Source organism: Rhinoderma darwinii, chromosome 4 (assembly GCF_050947455.1).
Source record: "Rhinoderma darwinii isolate aRhiDar2 chromosome 4, aRhiDar2.hap1, whole genome shotgun sequence".
In the NCBI taxonomy this organism is placed as follows: Eukaryota; Metazoa; Chordata; class Amphibia; order Anura; family Rhinodermatidae; genus Rhinoderma; species Rhinoderma darwinii.
In genome coordinates this window covers 124,715,400-124,741,891 of record NC_134690.1, presented here as the reverse complement: position 1 = coordinate 124,741,891, position 26,492 = coordinate 124,715,400, and the positions used below count along the sequence as shown (strand labels likewise).

General features: G+C 38.8%; 1 protein-coding gene across 1 annotated transcript in view; it reads left to right on the top strand.

Moving 5' to 3' along the window:
- VEPH1 (ventricular zone expressed PH domain containing 1) overlaps nucleotides 1–26,492 on the top strand; it is a 409,378-nt gene that overhangs the window by 363,695 nt on the left and 19,191 nt on the right. Inside the window, exon 13 of the mRNA XM_075864020.1 lies at nucleotides 11,060–11,196. Within this exon, the coding sequence (XP_075720135.1) occupies nucleotides 11,060–11,196 (137 nt within the window). The remainder of the gene's footprint in view (nucleotides 1–11,059; nucleotides 11,197–26,492) is intronic.

Genomic DNA, 26,492 nt, shown 5'->3' with positions numbered 1-26,492 from the left:
CATTGGAAAAACGCAACTTGTTTATGAGGTGAGCAAAACTTGAGGTATAATCTTTTTCACTTTTCACTTTGTTGGTCGTCATTACCTAAGTTTTAATGCTCCCCATACCACAATCCTAATCTAGGATTTTTTTTCTCATATTTTGAAAAAAACGATTAACCAATGCTGTAAGCTAAAACCAATTGTAATCCCAGCTGTATCATCTATTACTATATGGTCAAATCGGACTAAGTTTTTTACATCCGACAGTCTACATAGACTTGTTTTTTCTTTTACATTACACAATGGAAACGAACATTCCGATATCCACAAGCTTGAGAGCTTTTGAATTAATTGATATCAATAGTCAAGATAGACTCAATCGGGCTGCCACCCTTTTCTCTGACAAACATGTGCTGACTAATGATGTTGATTACAATCTAACGAAATTAATGCATGATTTGGAAAGAAACCTCAGCCAACAAATTAAAATATGGTGGGATAGTATAACACTGCAATCGTACGTGGACAAGAAGATGGTCCCAAGAGGTTTGCGTATCCATAAATCCCCTACAACTATTTACAATTCTCAGTTCACTTCAGATTGGGATGATATTCTAAGTGACGCTTCACTTAAACTCATGAATCTCATTATAAAACATGAGAAAGACAAATTGAATGATGTTGAATCCACCATAAAGGAAATTCGTAACAGTTTAATTAAACTGAACCATCTTAGCAATTATGACGATCTAAATAATAAAATTAAGGAAAACATATATAATTTGGAAGAAGATATAATGAGAGTCAAGCGTAACAAATTTGAACGTGACACTAGAGATTACAAGGAAAACAGTGTTTACACCTGGAAAAATTTCCGCAGACATAACGCAGGACTGCAATCCATTCTGAAAAAACGAAATCAAGACAAAAAATGGAAAAAACAAACGAACAGAGTGAATTTCTCGTCCTCCGACCATGACTCCACGGATGTAGCATCAGATTCAGATGGTTATCCGGGAACCACCATAACCGCGACCCCGAGGGGGTCTCTGCCCCCATCAAGGGCAAAGATCCAGTCACGGGATTTTGGAGACACACGTACAACCACTTTTTTAGAGCCAGGCGGACGCGGACGCGTACGAGAAGATCTAGAGGAACCTTCAAGAGGAAACAGCAGGTATCCGAAAAGGAGAATTTACAAATGACAAGTGTGAACAAAGGCATAAGATCCCCAATTCCTCATCACAGTAATCAAGATAACAGTACATATGAAGATAATACAGATACAAACACAAGATCCTCAAATCTTCATCACATTAATCATGATATCATTATGCATGGAGAAAATATGAATATTATTACATCTACAAATCACAACAATGATTTTACAGTTGTGAATTTATCAGCATTCATATTCAATCCTAACCAATTAAAGGTATTAAAAAGAGGACTCAACTTCGTACCCACCAAAAGTTTTGACCTATACCAGACTTTAATTGATGTCAATAGATTTGTACGACTACTAACTGTCAAAAAATATTTTTTGAAAGAAGACACTATTCTACCATCGAAAATGAAAAGCAATATATCATCAACAAATGACTTTGACGACTTTACATTCCAAGAACAGATGGCGATAATGAATTTGCAAACCTTGGAAAAAGAAAGCTCTACTTCCATGGAACTGTTAATTTCTCCCACTAACCAAATTTCTTTATCTAACCCTGATTTTTATCCTTTAACATGCAGATCCAATGCTATGGATGACTTCCAAATGGCTATAGAGGAAGCTCTAAAATCTCTATACCAAGAGAAAAAGATTCCCATTTATAATCTCTCGAAAGGGGAAAATTTAGCCTTAAAGGAATTACATGAAAACAAAAATATAACAATAAAAAATGCAGATAAGGGAGGGTCAGTAGTCATCATGGATTCTGAACTCTACAAAAAATTGGTTATGGAATTATTAAAAGATACAAACACATATAAGAAACTAGATACAGATCCCACTAACATTTTTAAAAGCAAATTAACTAAAGTTATTCAGGAGGGCTTTTCTTTGGGTATTATCTCAGAAAAAGAGAGCAAATATCTGAATAAAAATTTTCCAGTAATACCTATCTTTCACGCTCTCCCCAAAATTCATAAAGAAATTTTTCCACCACCTTTAAGACCAATAGTTTCTAGTATAGACTCATTAAATGAACGTTTGGGGGAGTGGTTAGACAATCTACTGCAACCTCTTGTCAAAAGATCGCCGAGTTATATTAAAGACAGTACGAATGTCCTTCAAATAATGGATAAACTTAAGTGGTCAGATACTTTTAGTTGGGTCACATGTGACATCAGTGCTTTATACTCATCCATTCCACACGATAAAGCCATTATAGCCCTTAGTGATCAACTACAAAAATACACCAACTATTCAGATGATCTTAAAGAGTATATTCTTAGTGTCACTTTCCATCTATTAAAACATAATTACTTTTTGTTTGATAGTTCCTTTTATTTACAAAGTTTGGGATGCTCTATGGGGGCTAAGTTTTCCCCTTCATTAGCTAATATATATGTAACTTGGTGGGAAGAACGTTACATCTATAATAATTCTAATCTATTTGCAAATAATATACACTACTACGGTCGTTTTATTGATGATATATTAATCATTTGGTCAGGTCCATATAGAGAAATTGAGGACTTTGTAATATATATAAACAATAATGAAGATAATCTTAAGTTCACATATAATAAAAATTTAACATCTTTATCCTTTCTTGATATCACACTAACGGGTGACTCTTCAGAACCTAACATTGTTAGTAGTTTATACCGTAAACCTACTTCTGGCAATTCAATCTTACATGCGTCGAGTGCACACCCAAAACATGTCATTAACAATCTTCCAATAGGAGAATATACACGTGCAAAACGAATTTGCACCCATAGTTCTGATTTTCTTGCTGAATGCAATGTCATTGACAATAGACTCATGACACGTGGCTATTCCAAACAATTATTGCAAAAAGCAAAAAATAAAGTAATAGCCAAATCTAGATCCGAACTATTGTGTCCCACAATGAAAAACCCTAAAAAAAGCAATCACCAAACTAAATCTTTAACTTTCTCCACTCCTTACAGTAATGAGTATAATAAAATAATATCTATTATGAAACGATATTTACCTATTTTGGACAAAGATCAGGATCTCAGGAAAATTTTAAAAACAGGTTGTAACTTTGTGGCCAGAAATTCAACCACAATAGGTAATAAAATTTCACCTAGTATTTTTCCAAAAACCTCTGATAAAACAAACACATGGCTAAAATACACAGGTTCCTGTAAATGTGGAGGCAGCAGATGTACCATTTGTCAATACATGATGATTTCTAACAATTTAACATCCTTTTCAACTAAAATCTCTTTTCCTATAAAATCTTTCATTAATTGTAACACTACATATGTGGTATATGTCATATCTTGTAACACTTGCAATACGCAATATGTAGGATGCACTATAAGACCTTTAAAAAGGAGAATAGCTGAACATATAGCAGACATCAAGAACTTGAATAAAATCAATATTTCGGGAGCGGCAAAACATTTCCGAGAGACACATCAAGGAAATATTAGTGCATTTAAAGTTTGTGGCTTGGAAAGAGTATACTGTCCAAAAAGAGGGGGAAATTGGAGAAAACTTTTGCTCAATAGAGAAGCGCTATGGATTTTGAAACTAGACACTCGTTTTCCCGAGGGCATGAATTATAGGAATGATTTAATGTACATCTACTAAAACAACTCGGAACATATCTTTCTCAAAATATATCTTTAAATTCACCAAAGTTCTAAATCAATGATTAAATTATAAACAGTGTCACTATCAACTTATTATCTAGATCAATATTATATCCAAGTCGAACTAAAATATACTAGGAAACACCAACGTACAAAAAATGCATTTATAACAAAAACTGTTTCAGTTTTCTTTTTTATAAAAGATAGTTTCAAAAGAATTATTAAGTGATACTCTCCTTTTAACATCATGGACTCAATACTTCACTCTAGTTAAACTATATTATGTTGAAAAATATCTACAAACTTTTTTAGATTACACGCTGTTTTTTCGTCTATTGTCAGCACCTCTGTTAATAAGCTTACAGGGGAACTGTCCTTTCAGCACCACGGAGACAGCAGTGACAGGCAATTCAAAGACATGTATAATACTCGAACTAATTGCTCTAAAAATAATAAATTAATATGTTTAAATCAATTTAATTTCAGATCATAAATATGTCTCAGCATTTAGAATACACCTGATTAGTGTTCTGTTCAATAATGCTAAATAATTGTTATATATACATTTTCATTGATCGAAATATGAGAAAAATCTCTGTTCCTTGGTACACTAGTAAAATTTATATTATATTGATCACTAATGGCTGTAAAATTGTATTACATTGATCACTAATAGTTGTAAATTGTTACTGTTGCATGACATACTTCTGTTGTAACCGCAATAATGCACCTTCGACACAGTTAAAATGATTGTTTATTATTTAGAAAAGGCATTTCTACATTTCCTAATTACATCACATTTTAAGCAAATCATATAAGAGGATGTCTATACATATCTATTAAAATATAAATCCATCTCTTATTTTCCATTTCAAAAACAGTACTTTTATAAATACATTTAAATAGAATAATTGGAGCTGTTCATTCAGCACCACGGAGTTCACACAAATAGGACATATACACACATATACGACACCTTGGTTAATTCCACTGTTTGCGGTAGTTATTTCATTTTTTTACTAACATTTCTTCTATTTGTACTATACTCATTTATTCAGCAGATATCATGCATCTTTTACTGTAAACAATGATCGAGACAAAACGGAGGTGCGTTAATTTTGCTTCATTTCTTCTGCAAAACTAGGAGGTTTATTCATTTCAGAACAACATTTTTTATAAAGTTAACTCCATACCAATAATGATTGTTAATTATTCTTGATGTTTGATGTTTTTTCATTCTTAACAGCAAAATAGTATGGTAACAGTTTGTTATCTACGAACATATATCTACATTTTTGTAACCGCTTATAAGTAAAACATCCTACAATCATGTTTGACGTCAATACACACCTGATATCTAATTAATTAGTCCACCTATATACCAGGCTTTTGTCAAGGAAATGTAATTAAGAGATGCATATACACTCGCTTGATGTATGTATTTTTTTCCTTCTTTTGTGACAGTCATTTATTCATGCGCTATCTGTGAGAATTTACACTACTTCTATAGTATAATTCTGTGATTTCAAACACCAAGAGAAAACTACGACACAAGTTTTGGTACTGACTAGACAGGGTTAAAATGTTTAAACCCAGCCCAAACTAATCACATGATAGATTTTCTTGACTATATATTTGTGAATTTTATCTGCTTAGAGCAAGCTATGATTAAGGACCCTAGCGGTCTGAAACGCGTAAGCGTGGTCCCGGGATTGTTGTTTTATCCCTTTTAACATGACCTAATAAAATTGAATTTTTTATCATTTGAGTGCTGGATCTGCCTTTCCTACACACTATTTTTGTTACTAAAGCCTGTAGTGGTTTACAGTAATAGGCAAGTAGATGAGATTTTACAAATCTCATCCACATACTGCAGACATTTTGCATGGCAGATTTTCAAATCTTTTATATGTCGTTAAATGAATACCTTGGGGGGTCTAATTTTCTAAAGAAAAGAGTAATTTTGACGGGGTTTACGGTGTTTTGGCTATTCACAACATCTGTAATGGTCCTATGGTGTCCGGAAACTAGCTTTGGAAAATTTACTTTCCAAAAGCTAGTTTGCGCACCATTCATTGTTCGCTCCACCTTGCGCCCAGCGTGGAGGAATATGCACACATTTTGTATTGCTGAAGCCGGCAGAAGTTGCCAAATATGTGTTCAGGTGTGTTTACCCAGTGGTATGCACCAGATGTAAAAAAAACATCAGCTAAAATCACATGTTCATATTTTTTTCCCATTTTTTTTCCATATTTTAAAAAAAGTTTAATATATTAGTTATATTTTTACACAATAGGGCAGCCCATAATGTTCTTAGAAAAACAAGAACAAATACATGTAGGTTAAAAGAGTAACAGAAGAACAATTTGCTTTTAAATTGGCAGGAAGCTTGTCGTCAAAAAATGGGAGGGTTGTTAAAAATGGTGTCCCTCCCACATTTGAGGCAAACATGAATCAGGTTGCTATGCCTGATTCACCTTGCTGTAATAATGGTAAGTGCTCCCTCTGGGCGCCAACATTGGGAAACATTAAAAATTATTATTTAAAGAGGCTCTGTCACCAGATTTTGCAACCCCTATCTCCTATTGCAGCAGATCGGCGCTGCAATGTAGATAAGAGTAACTTTTTTTTTTTTTAAACGAGCATTTTTGGCCAAGTTATGACCATTTTTATATTTATGCAAATGAGGCTTTCTAAAGTACAACTGGGCGTGTTTAAAGTAAAAGTACAACTGGGCGAGTATTATGTGCGTACATCTGGGCGTTTTTACTTATTTTACTAGCTGGGCGTTGTGAATGGGAGTGTATGATGCTGACGAATCAGCATCATCCACTTCTCTTCGTTAACACCCAGCTTCTGGCAGTGCACAGACACAGCGTGTTCTCGAGAGATCACTTCCTGCCCCAGGTCCTGCATCGTGTCGGACGAGCGAGGACATATCGGCACCAGAGGCTACAGTTGATTCTGCAGCAGCATCAGCGTTTGCAGGTAAGTAGCTACATCGACTTACCTGCAAACGCCGATGCTGCTGCAGAATCAAATGTAGCCTCTGGTGCCGATGTGTCCTCGCTCGTCCGACACGATGCAGGACCTGGGGCAGGAAGTGACGTCACAGCGTGATCTCTCGAGAACACGCTGTGTCTGTGCACTGCCAGAAGCTGGGCGTTCTGAAGAGAAGTGGATGATGCTGATTCGTCAGCATCATACACTCCCATTCACAACGCCCAGCTAGTAAAATAAGTAAAAACGCCCAGATGTACACACATAATACACGCCCAGTTGTACTTTTACTTTAAACACACCCAGTTGTACTTTAGAAAGCCTCATTTGCATAAATATAAAAATGGTCATAACTTGGCCAAAAATGCTCGTTTTAAAAAAATAAAAACGTTACTCTTATCTACATTGCAGCGCCGATCTGCTGCAATAGGAGATAGGGGTTGCAAAATCTGGTGACAGAGCCTCTTTCATTTTTAATATTTCCTAACTTGTAAAAAAAAAATAATAATAAAAAAAAATTATTAAAAAAAGGTTTTTTTCATTTATTCCTTTTAAAAGACTTATTCTGCCCTGTTGTATCATTAAAAATCATTATCCCTCTTTTACTTATAGAGTGACTTCTAAATTATTAAAATAAATGTTTCAAATATATTTCTATCCAGTCTGTTGATCATTGGAATATTTCATTAATTTCCCTTACCTATTGATTACATTACAAATGACACCAACAGTTAGTGAGACAAGTAGCCTTCAGTGGACCCGCTGTGCACCACTGGCAAGATCATCCATCCTTCTCTTTCCTCCCAAAAGAGCAGGATCATGTTCCCCAAATGGGAAATTTTCCAACATATTAGAGAATCTGTTTGTAATTATGTACTGTAAATGAAGCTCTTATTACCAGTGTTCCCTCAAAGCTGTGTGCTCTGGAAAGCAAAGAGTTAATATAACTTACTAATGAGGATCAATGTCTCCTATAGCCCAATATTTGTCTGCAGTGGTTGGAATTTGTAACTATATAATTTCCAGAGTGCACAGTTTAGAGTGGACAGTGCTTATTACCCCCCGACATAGAAGTCTTGTATTGAAGCTTCCTTTAAAAAAATCTCATACTGCGCGTATGAGATGCTACTGACTTATAAATCTTAACACATGTATACAATATGGCCCTATGCAGGTGTATTGCGCCATAGATGGTACGAAGGCAACAGATTTCTGGCAACTCAACTTTACTAGGTTGGTGTTCATGGCACACTCGGCCACAGCAGTAAAAAATTATAACACTATAAATATGAGAAGCACAATTCTTAGACACGGCTAAGACAACCAGATAATGGCGTTGTCGCACACAGAGCCAAGGGAAATCCTCCCTGATGCAGAGGTCGGTTCAGAAATGCCATTGCTTGGCTCCTGTGTACTAGCTGTACTGGCTTCCACTCATCTCAGCTAAAGGACTTCAGCAGAGACCCACGTGGAGGGACCGTCCACGTCTTATTACGCCTGGTGTGACGTTTCGGGGGTCCTCCCCCTTTCTCAAGTCTTTCAGGATTTTACCCGGAAAAAGTGATGTCTTACCGGCTTCTCTGAAAGAAAGGACTTTTTGGTGATACCTTTTTACACTTTCACACTATTGCCATAGTGTTTTGTATATCACAAATTTGATACAAAGATTATACCTTTTTGATCTTAAAAGTTGTTGTCTCTCATTTCTATACGTTCCTGATCATTCTATACTTTGACTATTAGAGATTCTGAAAGCATCTCTCCAGCACGTTACACCCCTATGCTAAATAAGGTCTATCAACAATTTTTTCTTATTGACTGTAAAATAAATACATGCCATCACTGGTCATATTAGTGCAACATAAGCACAGCAGGCCAGTCGGACCTCTTCTCTCCTGGAACGCCACCTAGGGGAAGAATACAACACAACAGCACACACAGCAATAAGGCGCAGTCCATACAGAAACATACCCTATTTTTGGCATATCTACAACTACACAAATATACATAAAAAACAACACAACTTTTCCTGGAATCATAAATTATCACCTTTCCACAGCATAGGTGATCATTTTTGGATCGCAAGGGGCCCGACCACTGGGACCCCCACCGATCATGAGAATGGGAGTCCCGTAACCCTGTTCCTCTGTGCTCAACCACAGTGAAGAACGGACATTGAATAGAGCATGTGCGCTGTTGCTTTATTCAATCTATGGGAATGACGGAGACAGCCGAATACTATATACTACTGACAACATGTAGAAAAGAAGACGGCACAGCACTCACCATTTGCAAAAGGTTTCTCTTTATTCCAAGATTGAGGCAGGCAACACGGGGTTCAAAAGACAACATCTTTTGAATCCCGTGTTGCCTGCCTCAATCTTGGAATAAAGAGAAACCTTTTGCAAATGGTGAGTGCCGTGCCGTCTTCTTTTCTACATGTTGTCATTTGCTGAAACTAACTTCAACAAGCACTGAGCACCACCAGACAAAGGCTGTCGAACTACAGGTCCCAGCCAGCTGAAGCACAGAGTCTGTGACATTGCAAGCTAAGGCAGTGCCAACCATTTTTCATTTCTACATGTTGCACAATACTATATACTACTGTAGTTACAAGTATGAATTTAAAAAAAAACAATTAGGCTATGTTCACATGTAACAGCTTTACTACAGATTTTCCATCCATATTTGTGTATGGTAAATCCACAGCATATAACAATAGTAGCAAAGTGATGCAATATAAACAAATTAAATTCCCAGACTGCAGAAAAAATCAGCAAAGAAACCGTTCATAAACAGACCTGCAGATTTTTTATGTGCAGCATATTAATTTATGCTGCAGAATCGTTGCATTTGTTTTGCAAATTTTGACCATTTAGTTAGAGGGAAAGTGAAAATCTGCAACTAATTGCCAATGTTGCGAATTTTGCTGCAGAAAAATTGTGAAACCGCATCAAAACTTGCAAGTAAGGAAAAAAACACCTAATTCCTGTTTAATATAGAAAAAAGTCCGTACTTACCTCCCCTAGCGTTGCCATAGTGACAGCTCATTTTACCCTTGGCTGTTCTCCGTGCTGTCTGCCTCCTGTGATGACGTTTCACCTCATGTGACTGCTGCAGTCAATTACAGGCTGCAGCTATCACATGCCACGCAGACTCTTTACAGACTCTTTACAGGAGGCCAGCTTCACGGAGACCAGATGTGAGCAGCAGGGACGTGGTACTATAACAACCACAGGAGGTGAGTATGGACTTTTTTTTTTTTGGCCTCTGCCTTCCGCAGTGAATATTCCAGCCAAAAATCTGCACTAAATTAAACATAATTTGGTGCAGACTTTCAACCGGAATTGACCCATGTGAACATAGTCTTACTGTAGAGATATGTGCCTGCTCCTGGAACTAACATGCCCATCCATGTACACTAATTTAGAGAACTGGAAATGGTGCATGTTGGAAAAAAAAATATTTTTATTATAAAATTGTGTTTATTTTTTATTTCATGAATAATGATTAATTGTTCCACTTTTCTCTGGAACGGTGGGTATTGTCAGTAAGCCGGGCAATCTTAACTTTATTGTCCACCCAGTAACTTTGACAAAATGTTAGATATGTTTCTCAGTGATTATAAGTGAACACCAGTTTGGGCAGCATTTGCTTACTCATCTTGGGATATTTTGGGAAAGTGGTCTAGAAACTTTTCCAAACACTACAGGATGGCGACATTTTCTCTGGTTTGGCCACAATAGAATTGTTTGTTCAAGAAACCAAAGTATTGCTGGAAGAGAAACTGTTTTGCTGAACGAGAAGAAAAGCTTGTTTGTGTCCAATATTCTTAAAAGGCTCCTCAAATGTAATTCATACAAATTAGCAGATTTTCTTCATTACATTTCCACGACCTGACTTTCTCTAAACATATCCTTATCCATAGCAGACACTGAAATCTAAATGCTTGTAAGTAAACAATTCTTGTAAATCTAATGTGCAATGTGCATTGTTTAGATCATTCACATCTCGTGAACGGACATATTAAATCTAAGTTATTTCCTTCTTAGTAGATGAGATTATAACATTTACCAAATGCCATAAAAATGCGTCCAGGAGTTAAAGGAGTTTTGCTAATCATCCATACAGAGTGCAGATAAAGCATTTTCCTCAATGATTTACTTACAGTAAATTCTTACAAAAGGTCATTGTTGTGCCTGGTCCATTTCCAAGCTTTGATTTTTTTTTTTACAGCCTAAGGAAAAATGTGTTTAATTGTTGTTTTTTCCTTTCTTCTTTGCAGTCGTGAATCAAGAAGGCCAACCTCTGATTGAAGGAAGACTTAAAGAGAAGCAAGTCCGGTGGAAGTTTATCAAAAGATGGAAAACCCGCTATTTCACCCTGGCAGGAAATCAGCTTCTCTTTCGCAAAGGAAAATGTGTAAGCATTCATGTACTGTACATTTCCCTTTAATTGATGTTTACATAGGTTCCCCTGAAGGCTTGAATTATGCCTCACCCCTGATAGTACAGCTTGTAGCTGCCAGCCAAAAACTCTGGACATGTTTGTTTTTTGATCTGTGGGATCTGTATCTTTTCTTTGTAGAAACTGTGCACATGGCCTCTAGTCTAAAGTGGTCTTTAGAGTGCTGATTTACCTTGAACAGTTCTGTACATTTTGTACAAATGAGATGAGTTGGAGATTAAATCTGACCAAATGTTGGCTGTAAATAGAATACACTTAAGGCAACATGTCTAGTGCTTAAATGATATAAAAGAAGAGAACTGATCTATGAAGGATAACATTGTTTACATGTCACATATTAATATATTTTACTAAATCACATAGACATTTTTCTCCTAGTTCATACGACTGGGCACACAGCTTTTCTTCATAAGTATTATATCTATGGATAATATCTATAGAAATGTATGGAGTTGTAAATATATATATATATATATATATATATATATATATATATATATACATATATACATATATATACAGTACAACATTTTTAGGCAGTTGTGTAAAAATGCTGCAAAGTAAGAATGCTTTCAAAAATAGAAGTGTTAATAGTTTTTTTTATCAATTAACAAAATACAAAGTGAATTAAAGGGGTTATCCGGGGACCAAAAATTGCATTGCAGTAATATTTTTATGTAAAAATAAGTCACTTAATTAATTAATTAATTAATTAATTAATTTGGGAAAGCCCGTACCCCCCATTTTTGATAACGAGCCAGATACAACACAGCAGCAGGCTAGCATTACCAGTGTGGGAAGGGCCACTGTTTTTTGGCTTTGCCAGCCTAATAGTACCAGCCTGCGGCCGCCCCAATGTACGACTTACACTACAGATGGTCGGGTACTGGATCGTACCCAGCTCTTCCTGGTACCCCTGGTGAAGGTGGGTATCAGGGTAATAATGGGGGTTAGTGTTTGCCTTTTCCCGGCTAACATTAAGCACTGCCTTAGTAATGGACGCTGTCAATCAGCCAGCAGCTATTAATAAGGCAGTAGTAAAAAAAAGTTACAAAAAATAAGGACATAGAAAAAATATTTTATTGAGAGAAAAAAAAACACACATCCCTCATTAACCATTTTATTGAAAATAAAAAAAGCCGTCATCGAAGTAGTCCTCTATATATATATATATATATATATATATATATATGTGTGTATTTATTTTTTTATATAAGATATGATTATAAGATATAATTATTAATATATTAATAATAGAGAAAATATGAAATAGAGGCGGGCAGGCATCTCCTGTAAAAAGGCAGCCGGAAAGAGGAAGAACAGCTCGTTTCCTCTGACTATGAGACAGTGGGAGAAACCATTATCAGCGTGCCAAGAGGGTGGGGAGGGTGAATACCCTTAACTAACAAAAGCAGGGTGTATACATAAACCCCCTATCGCTTTCTACATCCCTTTGGGAGAATAACACAGGGTGGCTCTAAATCAACCAGAGCTGCAGGGAATTTAACCCCTTAAACATGTAAAGCCTGACATCTTCAGTCAAGGGCATCTTAGAAGTGTATGGAGAGAGGGGAGGGGAGCAGGAGCAGAGAGAGCGAGAGAGAGAGAGAGAAAGAGAGACACAAACACACACACACACACACACACACACACACACAGATGCTGCTTCATCTTCTCGTAAGTGGTAATTTTCACCCCAGTGCGGGATTCACATCTACACTGCTCATTACTGCAGTATAATCTCCTCCATCCTGCAGTTGTTTCTCTATATATGATAGACAGAGATAGGAGAGCAGGATTCTCCTCTTCTGTGTGGGCAATGTATGGGAGACATGATAGCAGTTAGGCTCCACCCACTAGCTCAGAGAGAACTCAGAATTAGAGATAGAGCCTGCAAAGAGTAAGACTGTTAAAAAAAAATCCAGAATAAAAGTCATATAATGTCAACAAATCGTGTTATTCATCTTTTTCTGATAAGTCACCTGAAGCGACAGGCACGCTTTAAAAAGTGCCCTATGTTGCATGCCATAAAAAGACTGTAAGCTAATGTACAAATGCCCACCAGTCCACATTTTTATTAGCATTACAATAAAAAAATAATAATAATGTTCGGACTAGTTAGATCAGATAGGGCTTGATCATTCCCCTGATAGCTTAGCTTGAACTCTTTATTATGGGATTTCTTCTGATTTACTACCTTAAGTCAGCGAGTGAGAAAATGATTAGGGTTTGGAATTCCATTTTTTAAAGGTCTGCTAGTACATGCCAACCTACAAATATACTCATGTGTCTTAGTTGCCGAGTTACTAGATAATCACTATTGGCCTCAGAGTTTTCCCACAAAAGAAGCTTCGCTTCTAAATGTAGGTGTACTGAGAACGCTTCTTGTTCTAGCACTGTGAGCTGTGTTGTCAGTCATTTATGTTTCTTCTTATATTTGTAACTAAGTTACAACAGCAATTTTTATGAGCTATGAAGCTAGAAATTTGTGACAGGTCCACAAGTGTGTCATTGAAATAAATAGCTCCCTAATCTCTCTTCCACTTTATCGCCAGAATTGCTGGAACTTTTTTAAACCTGTACAGTAAAACTAGTTAAGTTAATGAGACATTACTAGTTTTATTGCCTGACGCCAGCAGAGTGCAGCACAGCTCTCCTATACTGTATAGGACAGTTCAGTCGGATGAGTAAGGAGAAAGCTGAGTTAAGTGGTAGCTGACACCTGTAATGTGTAGACTGTGAGGGCTTGTGACTGGATGCACTACTTATCTGGGCAAAGATGATACTATTGAGCTCTATATGGACATAGTATAGCACATTCTGGGCATTGGCACTATGTGGAACCTAACTATATGGGTACAATATAACTATGTGGGCATAGTATAACATAATCTGGGCTCTGTTTGGCACTTTGTGTGCACAGTATGTCAACATGTGGGCTTTATAAGATACAAAAGAGGCAAGCACAAAGGAGGCATCTGGGGCAGAATGGCGGAACTGGGATTAGGGAGCCCTGAGGTAGGCACCTAGGACCAAAATACTAAGGCTGGGTTCCCACGGGACTGATGCGCTGTGTAAAAATCATGCAGCGTGTCCGACATGGAACCCGCAGGACATTCTGTCCAAAAAAATTCCGCTGTGGAGGAAAGCAGTTCATACTTACCCCCTCCCTCCTCTGACATCCGCTCCGGCCTCCCTGGATGATGTTTCAGGCCATGTGACGCTGCAGCCTGTGATTGGCTGTAGCGGTCCCATGGGACGCAACATCATTCCAGGAGGCCGGACTGCAGGAAGAAGGAGGGCGTTCTGAGTAAGTATAATTTTTTTTTCTTCCGGCGTTGCGATTTTTGCGGCGTAAACGCTGTGATTATGCCGCAAGTCACAACGATTGGCTTTCTGTTACGAGTTTTGCATCCCCATTAAATTTAATGGGGAAAACCCGCAACGGAAAATGAACAAAAACGCACCATAAATTGACATGCTACAGAATTAAATTTCACACCGCAGGTCAAGTTATTAACGTTTACGCTGTTTAAAAAAATGCACCGCGGGCATGAGATTTTCTAAATCTCATCCACTTTGCTGCTACTGTAAAACGCTACGGAATTTCTGCACAGAATTCCGTTGCGGAAATTCTGCAGCGTTTATGCTACGTGGGAACCCGGCCTAAAAGAGAAACCTAGGGCAGAGGCTTTGGAATGAGCTTCTGAGGCAGGGGTCTGACTTATGACAATCGGGGAGCAAAAAAATAGAAAAATAGTGTATAACAGTTTTGTTTTTTACAACAAAGCCATAGTATAGTACATATCCACATACATTTTTATATTTAGGGTATGTTCACATGCAAACGAAAAATACGTCTGAAATTCTGGAGCTGTTTTTAGGCGAAAACATCTCCTGAATTTCAGACGTTTTTAAAAACTAGCAAAACTTAGGAGCATTGCAAACCTGGAGAGGAGTTTAGAGCTCACTGAGCAAGCACTTGCTGGGGCCAGCGAGATTGAGGTGGGCAAGCTCAGGATCCGGAGATTAGTAGCTGGGTAACAGTTAGAGGAAGGGGTAGGGGAAAAAGTGCCAGGGAGGATAGTCCTGAACTGGCACACCCGAGTAAATACGCTTGTTTGGCTGATATTAGGAATACAAGTCCAGGGCCAGCATCCTACAGCAGGGCGTTGCTCCTGGCAACTAGGACAAGGACTGCTGTAGGAAGGATGCAAGTAGGAGTGCAGAAAAGGTCAGACAGATACTGGTGGTAGGGGATTCTATTATTAGGCGGACAGATAGGGTCATATGTCGCTGTAACCGTGTATGCCGAACAGTGTGTTGTCTGCCGGGTGCTCAGGTTCGGCATATAACGGATCAAATAGACAAATTGCTGGGTTGGGCTGGGGAAGTCCCAGCCGTCATGGTACACATCGGTACCAACGACAAAGTCAGTGGGAGATGGAAGGTACTTAAAAAATTATTTTAGGGAACTAGAAGAGAAGCTAAAGTCCAGGACATCCAAGGTAGTGTTTTCAGAAATACTACCAGTGCCACCAGCGTCACTAGAAAGACAGCGGGAGATTAGGGAGTTAAATAAGTGGCTTCGAAATTGGTGCAGAAAGGAAGGGTTTGGGATCATGGAGAATTGGGCTGACTTCCCTGTCGGCTACAGAATCTATGGTAGGGACGGGCTGCAACTAAATGGGGAAGGTACATCTGTGCTGGGAGAAAGAATGGTTAGACAACTGGAGGAGCTTTTAAACTAGGATCTGGGGGAGGGAGGGTGAGGATACACAAGCGGGGTTAGATAGACTACATAGGGAGTGGGATGCAGATGGGGTTAATGGGGATTTAGAGGGGGCTGGGGATAGCAAGCCGAGTAGGGAGGTGACTAGGAATAAATATACAAAAAGGAACTAAGTGTACCGAGGTACACTGAAAGCCAATTTCCCAACTGCTGACTGATAGTAAAAAATAACTTTTAATGATTTTACCACTAAAAATGTCCAGGTGGACATAAACACTGTATACGAACAATTTAAAAGTTATAGCCGATATTGCTGCCACACACGCTCAGTTTACACTCCGTCTGCATGTATTGCCAGACAGAGCACAGAGTGCTAGAAATTGTCCAGTGACAGATATGACAGCTGGATAGCTGCAGACTGCCGTACTGGGACGGATTCAAGTTAAATTCAAAATTGGATTCGTGTGCTGGATTTGCTAGACAAATGGGCTGTTTAAAACAATGAATTTAGCCCCCCCGACATGTTTCGCTGTCAACACAGCGTCCTCAGGGGATCAAAATGGGGCTAGTAAGCGCGTGTACGTGTTGTTACTTCCTTTAAAGACTTCCATTTCGTAATTCACAGTGTCCACCTGTGTCGGAACCAATGGAATGTCGATTACGAGGACGAGCCTCCACATCCCAAGATTGACATGGGAATTAGCCAATGTGAGGGCTATATCAGTGTAGCCAATACGAGTGCGCCAAATGCGCATGGGCACTGTGTCCAGAATCGGACACAGTAAAATTAGCTACTCCTCTGGTTCTTATAGCGGCGCATGGGCACTGTGTCCAGGGTCGGACATAGTAGAAATTAGCTACTCCTCAGATTCTCTTGGCGGCGCATGCGCATTTAAAGACCGATCGGACTTAGTCAGTTTTGACATTTATGGAATACTCATTTGGTTCTCTTAGCGGCGCATGCGCATTTAGAGACCGATCGGACTTAGTCAAATTTGACATTTATAAAATATGTAAGCATATGTCTTGGATCGCATAGCTTACAGAGGAGGTAACGTGGAGCGCATTTGCGCACTGGGGACATGGAGGGACTTAGATGAATTTTGTAATACAGATCTGGATAAATAGCAGCATTGATAAGTCTCATTATTTAACTTAACTTAACCAAATCGAACGGATATATGGACAAGTGCACGTCTCTGGATGCCCAGACAAGAGATCGAATGGGAATCAGGTATGTATTCCAATATATGTGTATGCATTGTCTACACTCCAGATACGTGTGTAAGAATAATGTCCAGATGCTTGTATTGGTCCAAAGGGGTGGTTTCTTAGGAAGAAGAAAAGAAAAGGAAGATAAATAGTGGTACAAAGGGCATGTAAAATAGAAGGGTATGTGGAGAGATAAACTGTCATTTTAATAGATAAAAATGTAAGATTTCTAATTCGCTATCTAGCGAGTGATGGTGATTAGAAAGTAATCTATCTGACATTTGAGATCATAAAAGACTATAGGAAGGCAACATAAGTGAAGCCCTCATTTAGTCCATTGGGGCTCAATGATCCAAGCCTATGGATCCATTTGGCCTCTTCTTGTAGAAGTTTTTTATCAAGGTTGCCTCCCCTGGGGCCCAGTTTAACTTGGGTGATACCCCAAAATTTCAGGGCATTAATGTCACCTTGATGATGAAATCTAATATGTTTAGACAAAGGTGTATCTTCTTTTGTGTTAATTGTACTTTTATGTTTGGAAATTCTTCTACGGAGTTGTTGAATAGTCTTACCCACATATAGTTTTGGGCAGGGACACCGTGCTGCATAAATGATACCACTGCTTTGACAGTTTATAAATTGTCTGATAGTAAACATCTTGCCGTCACTTGGGTTTACAAAAGTTTTAGTTGTCGGCATTAAAGGGCAGAGGGAACACCTGCCACATGGAAAGGATCCCTGTACTGGGGGTGGAAGCCAACTCGTGTGTGACGTGGAAGGTTTGGAGTAGTGGCTATGTGTCAGATGTTCCCGGAGGTTCTTGCCTCTCCTATAGGTAATGTTAGGAATACTAGAAATAACATCACAGAGGTCAGTATCTGTCTGCAGAATAGACCAGTGCTTTTTAAGAATGTCTTTAATCTGATGTGAGCAGTTGTCAAAGTTCCCTATACATCTAATAAGGGAAGATGGTTCAGTATTAACGGACTTCGATTTATTAGTCTCCCTTGTACCATGGAGTAGTTCATCCCTAGACGTTGCCCTAGCTCTAGCATAAGCTCTATGCAGAGTTTTTTTTGGGTATCCTCGTGCGAGAAATTTATTGTATAGGATATCACATTCCAGTTGGAAGGTAGCTTCTTCCGAGCAGTTTCTTTTAGCTCTTAAATATTGCCCAATAGGAATACCTTTTTTGAGGGCCGGAGGATGAAAACTTCCCCAATGCAAGAAACTGTTGGTTGCAGTCTCTTTTCTAAAAATTTGGGTTTGAACAGCCCCACCAGGATCCAGGGTAATTTTTAGGTCCAAAAAATTAATTTCTTTTGTGTGTATAGTATAAGTGAATTTCATCCCGATTTGGTTGTTATTAATGATGTCCATAAAGTCAGAGAAAAGGTGGGAGTCCCCCTCCCAAAAAACAAGTATGTCATCTATATATCTTCCCCAAAATAAAATGTGACAAGTGAAAAAAAGTAAATCATCGTTAAAAATTAAAGTGTCCTCCCACCACCCTAAAAATAAATTTGCGTATGTGGGTGCACAAACAGTGCCCATGGCTGTACCTTTAAGTTGGTGATAAAATTTGTTGTCAAAAAGAAAATAATTGTGTGTAAGTAGGAATTGTAATAAAGATAGTGTGAAATTATTATGTGCCTGAAACTGAGTCCCCTTAGTGCTCAAAAAGTGTCGCACAGCATTGAGGCCCAGATCATGATTGATGTTCGTGTACAATGACTCGACATCAATGCTGGCTATTAGTGTCGTGGAAGAGACATTAATACCCTGTATCCTGGTGAGGGTGTCTTTGGTATCTCGTAAGTATGAAGGTAGGGCTGTAACAAAAGGAGATAAAATTTTGTCGACATATGTACTAATGCCCTGCGTTAAATTGTCATTACCGGAGACAATTGGTCTACCAGGCAATGGTGTCGCGTTTTTATGTATTTTTGGCAAGGCATAAAAAGTTGCCAAAGTAGGGGTAGAGTTATACATAGATTTAAATTCCTCCAATGAAATCAGACTACTTTCTCTTGCATCATTTAGAAGGATATGTAATTCAGATAAGTATCGTTCAGTTGGATTACCGTCCAGTATTTTGTATGTGGATACATCATTGAGAAGTCTGTGGACCATGGCGACATAGTCTAAACGATTAAGGATGACAATATTGCCCCCTTTGTCAGAAGGTTTAAATATAACTTCCTCATTTTTGCTAAGTTCTTCCAATGCTATTTTCTCTGATTTACTGAGATTGCTACAGATTTTTGGTTTGCTCAGTTGAAGTTTCTTTAAGTCTGCACTGACCATTTTGACGAATATATCAATATGTGGATATTGTGAGATGGGAGGTGTTAATCGTGACTTGGGTCGTAGTGTAGAAAAGGGGCCCGTGGCCCTATCTGCAGTGTATTCATTTTCCTTCGACAAATCTTCTAGTGCACGTAGAGTGGTAAGTTCAGTGTAATTTAAAGATGAGGTGTCATCGAATTTGTACTTAAAGAATTTATGTAAGGCAAGTTTTCTTGCGAACAAATTAATGTCTTTTGTCCACATAAATTCGTCAAAATTTGGAGTGGGAGTGTACGATAGACCTTTGTGTAACAATAAATTTTGCTGCGGATTCAGTTGGAATTCTGATAGATTTATTACTTGCATATCATCTGGGCGGCATGTGCCGCTATGCATTATTTGGTCTGGCTCCATGGTGTCTTGTGCGTTCCTAAAAAAGAAATCACAGGAAAAGTATTGGTTGGTGCTGAGACTTGAAGGCCCATATTTCCAGCATTCACAGTATTCCTCAAAGGGCCGTCTATATGTTTCCCTACGGGAAATGGAGTATTGGGTGTCCCTATTGGGGGTATGTGAGATGCTGATGATATTGAGGAGGTAGCCTGTGCAGAGGAGGTAAACGAGGAAGCAGTCCGTTGCCCGTTGTATGCTGGCCATAATGTAGAGGTTCCCTTAGGACCAATAGATGTCCTTTTCGATGGATTATATTTTCTATTTTTTAATTTCCGTTTCGCTCCCAGTCTATTATCGTCAGGAGGTATCCTGGATTCCTCAGTACCAGACACATCCGACTCGGAGATGTCTATAGATCTGTTAACACGATTTTGGTATGGAGCAGGAGGGGCACGACTGCGATATGTATATATTTGGCCTGTGTCAAAGTCTCTGCGGTCTCTGATATATTTTCTATGCTTTCTCTCCTTTATTTCTCTCTGTAGGTACTCAATATTTTTTTGTAACTTTATTTCACATTCACTATATTCTGGAGTTGAACTGAAACTCTGAATATCATGAATTTCTTTTTCTAACTGTGAGCCTACTTTGAGAAGGTCTTTTTTCTCAAAGTCCAAAAGGTATTGCATTAGACGTAGGGAGCTTTCAGTTAGTATTTGCTCCCATCCCTTAATGAAGTTTGTATCACTACGATATAGATTAGGGATTAGATTGATACGTAGACCTCTGTATATTATTTGTTGTTGGATATAGGTTTCCAAACTCGTGATTTCCCAACATGATCTTACATATTGCTTGTACGTTTTTTGGAGGTCTTTAAATGCCGTCTGCACGTCAAATTGATGCAGTGGTATGCTTTCCGTAGAAAAAACAAATAGTGCTTCAGACGCCAAATCATCTGGATTAAGTTTTCTAGATAAGAAATTTGCCATCACCCAGAGTGGGGAATTGATATAGATATTAACAGCAGGATCTCTCAATAGAATACAGACAAGGGGTCAGAAGGTAGGTGATTAACCTAATAGGAGCATGAATACTGGGAAGACCCCAGCAGTTGGCAGGCACGTAATGGATACAAAAAGGAACTAAGTGTACCGAGGTACACTGAAAGCCAATTTCCCAACTGCTGACTGATAGTAAAAAATAACTTTTAATGATTTTACCACTAAAAATGTCCAGGTGGACATAAACACTGTATACGAACAATTTAAAAGTTATAGCCGATATTGCTGCCACACACGCTCAGTTTACACTCCGTCTGCATGTATTGCCAGACAGAGCACAGAGTGCTAGAAATTGTCCAGTGACAGATATGACAGCTGGATAGCTGCAGACTGCCGTACTGGGACGGATTCAAGTTAAATTCAAAATTGGATTCGTGTGCTGGATTTGCTAGACAAATGGGCTGTTTAAAACAATGAATTTAGCCCCCCCGACATGTTTCGCTGTCAACACAGCGTCCTCAGGGGATCAAAATGGGGCTAGTAAGCGCGTGTACGTGTTGTTACTTCCTTTAAAGACTTCCATTTCGTAATTCACAGTGTCCACCTGTGTCGGAACCAATGGAATGTCGATTACGAGGACGAGCCTCCACATCCCAAGATTGACATGGGAATTAGCCAATGTGAGGGCTATATCAGTGTAGCCAATACGAGTGCGCCAAATGCGCATGGGCACTGTGTCCAGAATCGGACACAGTAAAATTAGCTACTCCTCTGGTTCTTATAGCGGCGCATGGGCACTGTGTCCAGGGTCGGACATAGTAGAAATTAGCTACTCCTCAGATTCTCTTGGCGGCGCATGCGCATTTAAAGACCGATCGGACTTAGTCAGTTTTGACATTTATGGAATACTCATTTGGTTCTCTTAGCGGCGCATGCGCATTTAGAGACCGATCGGACTTAGTCAAATTTGACATTTATAAAATATGTAAGCATATGTCTTGGATCGCATAGCTTACAGAGGAGGTAACGTGGAGCGCATTTGCGCACTGGGGACATGGAGGGACTTAGATGAATTTTGTAATACAGATCTGCATAAATAGCAGCATTGATAAGTCTCATTATTTAACTTAACTTAACCAAATCGAACGGATATATGGACAAGTGCACGTCTCTGGATGCCCAGACAAGAGATCGAATGGGAATCAGGTATGTATTCCAATATATGTGTATGCATTGTCTACACTCCAGATACGTGTGTAAGAATAATGTCCAGATGCTTGTATTGGTCCAAAGGGGTGGTTTCTTAGGAAGAAGAAAAGAAAAGGAAGATAAATAGTGGTACAAAGGGCATGTAAAATAGAAGGGTATGTGGAGAGATAAACTGTCATTTTAATAGATAAAAATGTAAGATTTCTAATTCGCTATCTAGCGAGTGATGGTGATTAGAAAGTAATCTATCTGACATTTGAGATCATAAAAGACTATAGGAAGGCAACATAAGTGAAGCCCTCATTTAGTCCATTGGGGCTCAATGATCCAAGCCTATGGATCCATTTGGCCTCTTCTTGTAGAAGTTTTTTATCAAGGTTGCCTCCCCTGGGGCCCAGTTTAACTTGGGTGATACCCCAAAATTTCAGGGCATTAATGTCACCTTGATGATGGAATCTAATATGTTTAGACAAAGGTGTATCTTCTTTTGTGTTAATTGTACTTTTATGTTTGGAAATTCTTCTACGGAGTTGTTGAATAGTCTTACCCACATATAGTTTTGGGCAGGGACACCGTGCTGCATAAATGATACCACTGCTTTGACAGTTTATAAATTGTCTGATAGTAAACATCTTGCCGTCACTTGGGTTTACAAAAGTTTTAGTTGTCGGCATTAAAGGGCAGAGGGAACACCTGCCACATGGAAAGGATCCCTGTACTGGGGGTGGAAGCCAACTCGTGAGTGACGTGGAAGGTTTGGAGTAGTGGCTATGTGTCAGATGTTCTCGGAGGTTCTTGCCTCTCCTATAGGTAATGTTAGGAATACTAGAAATAACATCACAGAGGTCAGTATCTGTCTGCAGAATAGACCAGTGCTTTTTAAGAATGTCTTTAATCTGATGTGAGCAGTTGTCAAAGTTCCCTATACATCTAATAAGGGAAGATGGTTCAGTATTAACGGACTTCGATTTATTAGTCTCCCTTGTACCATGGAGTAGTTCATCCCTAGACGTTGCCCTAGCTCTAGCATAAGCTCTATGCAGAGTTTTTTTTGGGTATCCTCGTGCGAGAAATTTATTGTATAGGATATCACATTCCAGTTGGAAGGTAGCTTCTTCCGAGCAGTTTCTTTTAGCTCTTAAATATTGCCCAATAGGAATACCTTTTTTGAGGGCCGGAGGATGAAAACTTCCCCAATGCAAGAAACTGTTGGTTGCAGTCTCTTTTCTAAAAATTTGGGTTTGAACAGCCCCACCAGGATCCAGGGTAATTTTTAGGTCCAAAAAATTAATTTCTTTTGTGTGTATAGTATAAGTGAATTTCATCCCGATTTGGTTGTTATTAATGATGTCCATAAAGTCAGAGAAAAGGTGGGAGTCCCCCTCCCAAAAAACAAGTATGTCATCTATATATCTTCCCCAAAATAAAATGTGACAAGTGAAAAAAAGTAAATCATCGTTAAAAATTAAAGTGTCCTCCCACCACCCTAAAAATAAATTTGCGTATGTGGGTGCACAAACAGTGCCCATGGCTGTACCTTTAAGTTGGTGATAAAATTTGTTGTCAAAAAGAAAATAATTGTGTGTAAGTAGGAATTGTAATAAAGATAGTGTGAAATTATTATGTGCCTGAAACTGAGTCCCCTTAGTGCTCAAAAAGTGTCGAACAGCATTGAGGCCCAGATCATGATTGATGTTCGTGTACAATGACTCGACATCAATGCTGGCTATTAGTGTCGTGGAAGAGACATTAATACCCTGTATCCTGGTGAGGGTGTCTTTGGTATCTCGTAAGTATGAAGGTAGGGCTGTAACAAAAGGAGATAAAATTTCGTCGACATATGTACTAATGCCCTGCGTTAAATTGTCATTACCGGAGACAATTGGTCTACCAGGCAATGGTGTCGCGTTTTTATGTATTTTTGGCAAGGCATAAAAAGTTGCCAAAGTAGGGGTAGAGTTATACATAGATTTAAATTCCTCCAATGAAATCAGACTACTTTCTCTTGCATCATTTAGAAGGATATGTAATTCAGATAAGTATCGTTCAGTTGGATTACCGTCCAGTATTTTGTATGTGGATACATCATTGAGAAGTCTGTGGACCATGGCGACATAGTCTAAACGATTAAGGATGACAATATTGCCCCCTTTGTCAGAAGGTTTAAATATAACTTCCTCATTTTTGCTAAGTTCTTCCAATGCTATTTTCTCTGATTTACTGAGATTGCTACAGATTTTTGGTTTGCTCAGTTGAAGTTTCTTTAAGTCTGCACTGACCATTTTGACGAATATATCAATATGTGGATATTGTGAGATGGGAGGTGTTAATCGTGACTTGGGTCGTAGTGTAGAAAAGGGGCCCGTGGCCCTATCTGCAGTGTATTCATTTTCCTTCGACAAATCTTCTAGTGCACGTAGAGTGGTAAGTTCAGTGTAATTTAAAGATGAGGTGTCATCGAATTTGTACTTAAAGAATTTATGTAAGGCAAGTTTTCTTGCGAACAAATTAATGTCTTTTGTCCACATAAATTCGTCAAAATTTGGAGTGGGAGTGTACGATAGACCTTTGTGTAACAATAAATTTTGCTGCGGATTCAGTTGGAATTCTGATAGATTTATTACTTGCATATCATCTGGGCGGCATGTGCCGCTATGCATTATTTGGTCTGGCTCCATGGTGTCTTGTGCGTTCCTAAAAAAGGAATCACAGGAAAAGTATTGGTTGGTGCTGAGACTTGAAGGCCCATATTTCCAGCATTCACAGTATTCCTCAAAGGGCCGTCTATATGTTTCCCTACGGGAAATGGAGTATTGGGTGTCCCTATTGGGGGTATGTGAGATGCTGATGATATTGAGGAGGTAGCCTATGCAGAGGAGGTAAACGAGGAAGCAGTCCGTTGCCCGTTGTATGCTGGCCATAATGTAGAGGTTCCCTTAGGACCAATAGATGTCCTTTTCGATGGATTATATTTTCTATTTTTTAATTTCCGTTTCGCTCCCAGTCTATTATCGTCAGGAGGTATCCTGGATTCCTCAGTACCAGACACATCCGACTCGGAGATGTCTATAGATCTGTTAACACGATTTTGGTATGGAGCAGGAGGGGCACGACTGCGATATGTATATATTTGGCCTGTGTCAAAGTCTCTGCGGTCTCTGATATATTTTCTATGCTTTCTCTCCTTTATTTCTCTCTGTAGGTACTCAATATTTTTTTGTAACTTTATTTCACATTCACTATATTCTGGAGTTGAACTGAAACTCTGAATATCATGAATTTCTTTTTCTAACTGTGAGCCTACTTTGAGAAGGTCTTTTTTCTCAAAGTCCAAAAGGTATTGCATTAGACGTAGGGAGCTTTCAGTTAGTATTTGCTCCCATCCCTTAATGAAGTTTGTATCACTACGATATAGATTAGGGATTAGATTGATACGTAGACCTCTGTATATTATTTGTTGTTGGATATAGGTTTCCAAACTCGTGATTTCCCAACATGATCTTACATATTGCTTGTACGTTTTTTGGAGGTCTTTAAATGCCGTCTGCACGTCAAATTGATGCAGTGGTATGCTTTCCGTAGAAAAAACAAATAGTGCTTCAGACGCCAAATCATCTGGATTAAGTTTTCTAGATAAGAAATTTGCCATCACCCAGAGTGGGGAATTGATATAGATATTAACAGCAGGATCTCTCAATAGAATACAGACAAGGGGTCAGAAGGTAGGTGATTAACCTAATAGGAGCATGAATACTGGGAAGACCCCAGCAGTTGGCAGGCACGTAATGGATACAAAAAGGAACTAAGTGTACCGAGGTACACTGAAAGCCAATTTCCCAACTGCTGACTGATAGTAAAAAATAACTTTTAATGATTTTACCACTAAAAATGTCCAGGTGGACATAAACACTGTATACGAACAATTTAAAAGTTATAGCCGATATTGCTGCCACACACGCTCAGTTTACACTCCGTCTGCATGTATTGCCAGACAGAGCACAGAGTGCTAGAAATTGTCCAGTGACAGATATGACAGCTGGATAGCTGCAGACTGCCGTACTGGGACGGATTCAAGTTAAATTCAAAATTGGATTCGTGTGCTGGATTTGCTAGACAAATGGGCTGTTTAAAACAATGAATTTAGCCCCCCCGACATGTTTCGCTGTCAACACAGCGTCCTCAGGGGATCAAAATGGGGCTAGTAAGCGCGTGTACGTGTTGTTACTTCCTTTAAAGACTTCCATTTCGTAATTCACAGTGTCCACCTGTGTCGGAACCAATGGAATGTCGATTACGAGGACGAGCCTCCACATCCCAAGATTGACATGGGAATTAGCCAATGTGAGGGCTATATCAGTGTAGCCAATACGAGTGCGCCAAATGCGCATGGGCACTGTGTCCAGAATCGGACA